The 9,944-nt window shown below is 34.6% G+C and overlaps 1 protein-coding gene across 2 annotated transcripts; it reads right to left on the bottom strand.

Annotated features, from left to right (window-relative positions):
* Window positions 1–1,004: 1,004 nt before the first annotated feature.
* On the bottom strand, window positions 1,005–9,572 carry LOC104893372 (UDP-arabinose 4-epimerase 1). 2 transcript variants are annotated; one of them, XM_057395083.1, is made up of 12 exons: window positions 9,301–9,572; window positions 9,072–9,137; window positions 8,477–8,586; window positions 8,045–8,169; window positions 5,811–5,924; window positions 5,623–5,730; window positions 5,098–5,189; window positions 3,717–3,858; window positions 3,488–3,585; window positions 2,546–2,675; window positions 1,711–1,855; window positions 1,005–1,576 (listed from the first exon to the last, which is right to left on the bottom strand). In XM_057395083.1, the coding sequence occupies exons 3-12, from the start codon at window positions 8,535–8,537 to the stop codon at window positions 1,335–1,337; spliced, it is 1,257 nt and encodes a 418-aa protein (XP_057251066.1). In that variant the 5' UTR covers window positions 8,538–8,586; window positions 9,072–9,137; window positions 9,301–9,572; the 3' UTR covers window positions 1,005–1,334. The 2 variants fall into 2 exon arrangements, with proteins under 2 accessions (XP_057251066.1, XP_010677769.1); XM_010679467.4 differs by lacking the exon at window positions 9,072–9,137 and having other exon boundaries at window positions 9,301–9,570.
* Between the last annotated feature and the right edge of the window lie 372 nt (window positions 9,573–9,944).

Below are 9,944 nucleotides of genomic sequence, written 5' to 3'. Positions count from 1 at the left end.
AGAGTAAATTAATAAATGACTAAGTGGTGAAGGATGTAGGCTCAACTCGTTAAATATGTGGGTTTGCTTTACTTCTATTGTGTTCATTATTCAAATGTTTCCCCTGCAAAAAAAAACCATCTTAGCTCTTTTCTCAAACTGTAATTTTTTTTGAAACACATTGTTTGCTATCGTACTCAATTCAATTCCTCTCCCGTCTTGAGTACGGGGTCCGGGTGAACCTTTCCTCCATTTTTGGTACCATATGTTTTTTATTAGGATATGATATTTAGTTTTAAGACTACTTGAAATTTTCAGTTTCACCTTATTTAATTATTTAGACAAAAAGAAAAATATAACCATGCGAGATCTTGTCAAATTCACCTTGTCGTATACTTTCATAGTATCATCTTTTTATAATATTTACTTACACACGATTAAAAATATTAATATTCAAAATTATGCATTGACAAATATGCTAATACCTTCCGGTATAGCTAAAAATAAAATGAAGATGGTACATTATACTTCATCCTTTTCAAAACATATGCAATAGTTTAAGTATATATTCACATGTTAACTTTCACTATGTTATAGTAAAATAAAGTCAATACATAAAACGTTATTGACATGAGTCTTATCACTCTCAATGTATGTTATCAAATTATCAACTTTTATTTTATTTTATATATTTTTTAAAAAAAAGTTCCATAAATCTTGTAAAAGACTTTCGAGTTTCTCTTCGTTTTGCAAGTTGACCTCCTTATTATTTTACCAAAGTTCATATATAGGACATATTCTACTCAATTTATCTTTCCTTATCTAAACTTATTTGAGTTAGTAGAACTTGTTAGTCCTTACTAAACTTATCTTAACTTATTACACCTTATTTTGCAAGAATATCAAACCTTATTTTTGCTTATTTTCTACTGAACTGGACTTATCTGAACTTATTAACCTTATCAAAGTATCTTAATTTTTTTCAATAAAGTATGAATATAAGATAAACAGCACAAGCCCATAAATAAAGAGAAGATAGCAGTTCTGCAGTTGAAATTGAATAGAAGTATGCGCCAAAAATGATTCATAATCTAGAGAAGCCTCTTAATGAGATGATTATTGTTTAATTATACATCGTTCTGGGCTGAAGGCATGATGTAACAAATGAATTATTTCTCCCTACAATTCTACCCAACTTAATAAGTAAATAATATTTAACAATAATAATGAATAAATTACCTATAACCCTCCAAATTCACCATCCTCTTCTCCTATGTGATCTCTAATCAGGAGCTATGCATCTCAAAACAAGGTCTACATTAGCCTTAATAAAGACCTAAAGCGGGTACGCTCACTTATATAGCTTTTGCTAGGGTTGGTCCATAGCCATTCCGGTGAGCCTTCTGCCATCTCCACGCTGTCTGTAAGCTCTCTTCGAGATCTGTATGCCTCGCTGTCCAGTTCAGCTCCTCCTTAATCTTTGTTGGGTCACTGTAAACTTCCGCATAATCACCTGGACGACGAGGGAGATAATCAACCTTGATATCCACCCCAGTCGCCTTCTTACATGCCTCCACAAATTCTTTGACAGATCTACCTGTTATACCAAGATTGAATGCAAGTTTCCACAGAATAATCTTCAATGAGAAAGCATTCACACATAACTTTTAAGTTTGAAAAGCTATTTAACCTTACAGGAAATGGACGAATATGAAGATTTCAACACATTACCTTTTCCTGTACCAACATTGTAGATTCCGACCTTGCCTGGCTTTGCCTTTTCAAGAGCTTTGACATGAGCGTCAACCAGATCTGTCACATCAATGTAATCCCGTATACAAGTGCCATCTGGAGTCTTGTAATCTGTTCCTCTTACCTGCAGTGTCAAGAATCAATATCTGATATAAATGCATACCTCCAACTGCAAGAATTAGATCATAGGAAAGTGACAAAGAAACAAGAAGCATTCCTTCTTTTTTCCACTGGCTTCAATAAATAGCAGTGGAGGTTGCAAAACCAATGAAGACATCTCAATTCTCAAGTAAAGAAGCTGCTTAGCTGCTACTGAGCATTTATCAATTATATTGCACTGACCAAAAACTGAGGTGGGAAGAAACAGAAGACCACAAGCCAATACTCATAAATAGTCTGTATCAGTGTACGTGTGTATGTGTGTCTGTGTGTGGACAACGACGAGGGAACAGAATGATAAAAACCATTAGACGGACTCATGCAGAAGAAGACTCAATTTCACGTGATACAATCTGTTTAGAGATAATGTTTCCACCACATGCTAACTAAATAATTAATTTGATTGTAATAGAACAGACTTTTTTGAGGGGATAATAGAACAGACTAATGGCACTCTTTTTTGAGAGGAAAAACAGACTAACAGCATGAACAAATGTAATGGACATTTTATGCATGATTTTCCCCGCACAAACTCACAAACCGATACTCAGAAAGAGATCATTTGGTAAAACAGAGAGAGGGAGATTGCACAACATAAGTGACCATGACAGTCAAACTTCAAAGTATCTTATCAAACAGATGTATTCTAGCATACCTTTAGTCCAGCAGTAATTCCACGAGCTGCATCAAAACAGGCACCTGAAATCCGTCCATGCTCCCGCAACTCAGGTCTTGGAGCCTCCCCCAACCTTCCATCGGGATCTGACCCAATGACGTTAAAATATCTGACCATACAGAGAAAGGGTCAGATTTAGAAAGATCAAGCAATCTGATAGAACAGAAAGGCTTGAAACTTGCACAGCCATCCAAAAGCACACGTCACCGGCTATGGTCCAATGACTTTTACTGTACAGACAGAAATTAACCCTACAACGAAAGTGCCAACCATTTTGAGCTCAGATTAATTTGGGAAACACTAATTTAGGATATATTTTTCCAAAGCAGGTGTCAGGTAAGCTATGTCAGATAACGGAGTATGCCACTGGAAAAATTCCAACCCATCCGTCCTCCTCCATCCCCATGCAAAGATGTGCATGTGGTAACCCACCCCTCCACCCCTACCCCAACCCCCAGAAAAGGTTCCTCAATAGCTGGATCAATACTTGACAATGATGCTAACAATCAAATCCGTGAAGTTGATAGATTATACTTCCTCCATGTCCTAAATTTTTGTGCCATGCTCCAATGTTCCAAGTATATCCTTGACTGTCATACAATTCGATAACTTCAATCTTCTAAGCTTATTAATATACTACATTCTTGTCTGTGTTAATGAGATTTTCCTTGCAAAGTACACAAAATAGAAGAGGACCTCCTAAATGAGTGTTCAGAAGTATAAATGTGGATAGAAGCTACTTTTGAACTTCATATGCCTAATATCCTCCAATCCTTATATTTCTCTCCATTTTCAATTTGGGATTATAGGATTCAAAATTTCAAACTTTACATGTATACGATGAAAAAATGCCAGAAAATCTTGTGAATTAAACGCACAAGCAACTACGTTATTTCCGCTGATTCACAGATGGAAGCCAACCTTAAAATCATAACAGCCATGTCTGTATTCTGCTTAGCGAGATCCAAAATGATATCTTCTGACATCTTCTTAGCCTTACCATATGGGTTAATAGGAACCTGAAACAGCAACAGAATGAGAATTGAGTATAAAATCACTTGATTTTAATGAAATATATATCTTCTAAATACATAGCAAGTATAATGATGAATAAGCTAGAAATGCATCAAAAACTTCAATTTGCTCTCACTTGGGGAGTATCCTCTGTTATTGGCATCTTTTCAGGCTCACCATATGTGGCACATGTACTTGAATATATCAATTTCTGTACTCCATGCTTTACCATTGCCTTCAATACTGTCAAGCTGTTTGATGTAATATTGTGATAATATCTGCATCACAGAGTTGATAGTCCACAGAAACATGAGAATCTTAAAAGATATCTACAAATACAGTAATCAAACAAACGACTGGCACAGGGGATCAATGGGAATATATTATGAGTTGATGATGCATGTATGCAATATGTATTACGTAATTTGAATTGGGCAATATTTCGATTTAGGATATTACCCAATGATTCAAAGCATAGTATCCTAAATATAGAAAAAAAACATTACAGCAAATAAACGCTAATCAGTAAGGCAGAAATGTCCACCCATGTACACAAAGCCTAAAATAACAAAGTACTAGTTATTGCATCCATGAAGCATATCCACTTCGCCACTTCTTGTTCCTCAGAAATCTCTTGAAGACAAAAGCCATATCTACCCCGTTATATGTGAAAATACATAGTATACGACATTGTACACATGCAACATCTGGAAGACTATCGAAAACCACTGCTAGAACAGACTACAGATCAAGCTGAACTTCCTTAGCATAGGTACCCATCAGGCCATCAGTGCTCCCCTCTCCCCACCCCCAAGGCCCAAGTAAATTAAAATAACTAAAAAGGGATAGTAGCATGTAAGCAGGAAATATGTGGAGCGCTAATCTTATAAAAGGTACATGATTATGACTTTGAGCCACTCCAATGTACGATTAAATTAATATAGGTATTCTTCTTTCTGAATTGCAATGTAAGCACCACTAGGATATGAACCTAAATACTTTCAGAGCACACATCACAAGCCAACTTGCCTTTGTCTAGATTTAATCAGTTAGAAAACTAGCTACAACTACTATATGCATTTTTTTTCGAGGGGATCAACTATTATATGCATAATGGCATCCTATACTAACACAAATAAATCCAGGCATCTTAAAAATTGATAATTTCAGATGTTGAAAAATTTCATCCAAGAGGGTAGAATATTTAACATGAATAACAATTTCGACTTACATCACTCAATAGACCACAAATTGCTGATGGTCCAAAAACTATATTTTCTAGGAAATATGAAGTGGTGTAACTAACATGTAGGGAGTACAAATAGCACCTACCATATAACTTGGGAACATAATTTACATTTTCAAGTAAAACTCCCAACTACTAACAGCTGCAGTCACTCTTATAATATTTACCAAACTAAAGGTATATGAGATTTTCCAATAAAATAAGACTACATCTACAATTATTAACCAGAACTTCGTAAAAACATTCAAATATAGATATTAAGAAAAATTACCTAAGAGGATCGAGAGTGCTCTCTCCAACATAAGCAACGGCAGCGAAATGTATCACAGCGTCAAAAGCATTTTCTGAGAAAAGCTTGTTCACCTGACATATAAGTTAAGAAAAATACAAAGGATAAAGTCTCTTACTCCACCTATATCGAGGTTCGGAAGGGTAATGGGATCAATCAAAAGAGTATATAAATGGTAATGCCCACTATGTGCCATATAAGAGCCTCGTGGAGATCGCCCAAGGCAAATCTCTCTCAAAAAATCTCTAAGAAGAAAAGTATTAACAAGTTGCAGAATGGAAAGAAAAATTACACTTAACTAGAACAGAGAATCAATAGCATATGCAAGTATTTGACTAGATATAATGCATCATTGAATCCATTCAATATCAATTTCCAATCCTGATGATGAAACACATCTTTGTGTGCTTAAGATGCATTCAGCAGTACTTGAAGAGCACTTTTTTTTTTTTGAGTCAAATGAAGCTTTAAAAGCATATAAGCCATGGCATGCTACAGCAAGGATACAGCACTAGCATCTCCAAGATCAGCATATACAAACTGAAGTCTCCCTGGCTCTGGAAACATTTGTTGCAATATCTTAACAGCAGCCATATTCCCACGAGAAAGATTGTCCTGTCATTAAAACATTCTCTTCATTAACCTCCAGAATACATGACTAGTAGACTATGAACATAATTGAAGAGAGAGGATACCACAATTGTCACACGGTATGAGTCCTTTAGAAGTCTGAGTGCTGCATGGGAGCCAATATAGCCAGCACCCCCAGTTACCAGGACATGGGTGACACCAATTTCATGGCGGGAAAACTGGACAGGAATGAGAAAAACATAATAAGAGCAGATAAATATATAAGAATTTCATGCCACAGGATTTGATATGACGAAGGAGAGGCTGTAAGCTGCTCTCTTTTCTTTTTTTTTTTGTTGTGGGGAGAGGTGGAAGCTCGTCAGCTGGGAATGTGTTCATTTGCTAAGCATGATGGCAGCAAAGGACCTCCTAGTGAGCTATAACTACTACCAAGAGACACAGCTTCTAAAGTAAAGCCAAAACCTATCTAACTTAATTAGTAATGTGAGATCAGCAAAATTGATGTCTCTTTAAGAAGATTCAACCAAAGATTTCTTTGTTTTCTCAGGCAGGCAATTTTTTGAAGAATATATCCCCCCCCCCGCCCAAAAAAAAAAATAAGCTTATACTCCCACCATTTGTTAATTTCCTCCTACTTTCCATTTAAGACCGTTTCCAAAAGATGTTTCTACTTTTACTTTATTCCCTATTTGGTGAAGGTTTGTTCCTTTTTACACTACCTTAACCCACTTGTTAATCCTACATAATTCTACACTCTCAACACTACATTCTCTCTCTTATATAGGTTTTGCCGTATGTTATTATCCATGGGTGGATCTATTTAGCCCTCATGGGAGCAACTACATCCCCATTTTTTAAAACCTTGATCAAGTGAGGATGCAAAACAGTTGGAGATCATATATTGGGGGACACTTGCTGTGCATTAAAGGAGGGAAAAAACATTGGAAATCTTCAAATAGCCATGTTTTACAAATATTAAGCAAAAAAATAAGATAAAAGTACCAACAACTTTATTTTAGATCTTTAAAAAGAAACCTATTTTACTATACTTTTGAAACACTTTATTTTCGATGAATATAGAGATCAAAAAAGAAAATTTCACTTATTGTGGTAATAAGTTAAAGTTTTTCACCCCATTTCGAATTTTCTGGATCTGCCATTGTTATTATCTGATAAATAGTAGTCAAAATCTATGGATATATCCATTTTATGTCAAAACAAAGCCTTCCTTTTTTTTTTTACATCAATTCAATCTTTTGGCAATTCTTTTCTTTTAGAAAAATCCATTTAGTTTTTAGAATAGTGGAATGATTATCCTTGTCGTTGTTTATGTTTTGGGTTAGAACAAATTACTAAAACTAGTCCTGGTCTGCAAAACTGTCGACATTTTTCACAAATTTTTACAAATGGAAGCCCTTATTTTCATATTTGTTACTCCTATTTAGATAAATAAAAAGGATCCATCCTCATTCTCTCCTTGCCTTGGTTACGTTGCTAAAATAAATAGGAATATCATTAGGAAATGGAGGGAGTATATGTTAAACCACCAATTACCACCTTGCTCTACGCAAACTCTACTTCTTAGTTGGGAGAATCAACTAGGTAGGAATCAATGTGAGCTTACATTAACTAGGTACAAATCAGTCAGTCTCTGCATTAACAGGCAAAGTAAGGATCAAAATTTTCCTTCTAACTAATTGAACTAGATGTTTAGCATGCACGTTTGTTAAACTAAGCAAACATTAAAAACAAAGAGACTAATACTCATTTACCAATGAAAAAGAAATGATCTGTATTGATATTATCCGTGCTGTATGTATATACTATAGGAGAATGTGCAGTGACATATGCATATCATGGTGGCAGGGAGAAATAGAACAAACTCGTAAGACAAAATCACAACAGAAGAATAAAATGTCTCAATTAAGAACAACCAACTATTAATTGTACAAAGAAACGAAAAAAGATACGAGTTGTACACGACTAAAAATCGTTAAGTCCCCTTGCCAACCACAGCATTCCAGAAGGCTATAAAAGACACTACAAACTGGTGAAACGATTGATCTTGCTCACAATATAAGGTTTTCACATAGAAAAAGGAATCATGCTCATAAGCTAAAGCTTTCACCAGAAAAAAGTAACTCAGCCAAATTCCCATGAACCAATCCATTCTCGTTACTCTTCATAATGAAAGCTAGAACCCAATTTGATTGTCCACAAAATAAATTTACATTTTAAAGAACTTTCAGAACGATAACTCTAATGCAAAAACCATGTCGGATCAGTTACACCTCGGAAACGATGCAAAATCTTAAATCCTCCACTGCACTAAACTTACTTGGCTTGGGCTGCTGAAAGTTGGAGACTGCTTAACCATAATAAGGCAAAATGCAATCAACCCAGCAGCTACAATAAGTTTACCAACAATATTTCCCTTTCGCTTCGGATCAGCGTAATCCATGCCTACAACCGACATAAATAATAACAACAAATCAGAATCTATCATGTGATATACCACCAACTTCATTCTAATCCTAACAAACCATACCTACTTTAGCTATGACAAAAAAAAAAAAAACAGAATATAAACGAGATCCAACATTCCACACAGAATATCAGCTTTCAGTTTTTTTTTTTTTTTTTAACTGCCCATCTTTCTTTCTTTTTTCCGAAAAACCAATAAATTCATCAAAATTCCAGCAAAAAGTATTAACTTATCAACAAAAGATCGAAAAATTCGCAAAATTAATTGATGGAAAAAAAAACCCACCTGCAAGAGGCAAAGATCTACCGTTTCTGGACTGAGTTCTTGCTCTGGTAAACCCGAGCATTTGGAGAACAAATTCAATCAATAATTAACAATGAACCCAGTTATATCATCTGCAAAATTAGCACAACCAATTATCATTAAGCTCACTATTATAGCATAATTAGACATCATTATATAATATATGTTCAGCTAAATCATACGATAAGCTAGCATAATCAATTCAAACAAAAAGATAACAATTGTTAGAGTGACGATATTTTTTCCCCAACCATTATTAATTCATGTGTAACCAACTCTTATAATTCGCAACTGAAAGTTGCCCCAACACACAAAATTAAGCTCAACACCCATCAATCAACATCAACAACTAAAAAGATAACAGTTTTGAAAATTTTAATTATATTTTACAAAGCCTTAAAAATCACAACTGAAAATTACCCAACTCGCAAAATTAAGCTGAAAACCAATCAATCAACATCAACAACAAAAAAGATAACAAATTTGAAAAATTTGATTAGATTTTACAAGATCCCAATATGTAGAAAGTGACAACAGAATATTTTCAAAAATAAAAATTACAAGATGGGAAACCTACCCACATGCATGCGCTGTGACCCAAAACAGTATAAAATCGCATAAAATTAGTACCAAAATACCAGACCTACACAAAAGTAGTCTTTAATTTAAAAATCAATTTCAGAGAAAGCAAAGTGTTTAGTTGAAATAACAGAATCAATTGTTTCCCCAAAAAAGAATGACTAATTCAAATTAATTAAATAATCAAATTAAAGAAAAGAAAACATGGAAGGACGAGAAAATCATACCAATGGCGAACAAAAATTGCAGGGAAAGATCTAAAATTTAAAAAAGTTTGAATTAAGGATGTGAAGAATTTGTAGAATTGTAGTGCAGAAATTGACAAAAGCAGTTGGTAAAATAGGCCCCTCAAAAATAATTTAGGCGAGTTTGAGAGAGAGAGAGAGAGAGAGAGAGGAGATAGAAAAGTCTTTCTTGTTGGTGTTGTTGTTGTTGCTGTTTTGTTTGCAGTAGTACAATGATTCGTCGAAATTTATAGAGTGGGCCGACGTTCACGGAGATAGATGGTGCTCACAAGTGTCGAATTTGCGTGTTTTTGCTAATGGTGGTATACGTGAACTTTGTGGAATTTCTAGTACTACTTTTTGGGTCCATAACCATTATTATTATTATTACCCCTTTTAACATTAATAATTATAATTATGATTATTATTCAATTCTTTTCCTTTGCGTACGTACTAAAAGCAATGGATCCATGTTAGAGGGTACCAAACACATGTTACTCTAGAGTTATATTCTCCTCACCACCTCAGTCCTCACTTAACGTTACCTAACTTCACAATTTATTGGGGGGTGCACTTTAAGATGGTAGGAATTCACGGTTTGAAAATTGTATTTGTTCGGTTTTTGAATGTTTGGTAATTAGTTTTTA

Source organism: Beta vulgaris, chromosome 5 (assembly GCF_026745355.1).
Source record: "Beta vulgaris subsp. vulgaris cultivar EL10 chromosome 5, EL10.2, whole genome shotgun sequence".
NCBI classification, from domain to species: Eukaryota; Viridiplantae; Streptophyta; class Magnoliopsida; order Caryophyllales; family Amaranthaceae; genus Beta; species Beta vulgaris.
The sequence above is the reverse complement of the archived record's forward strand: the minus strand, read 5'-3'. Positions and strand labels throughout refer to the sequence as shown.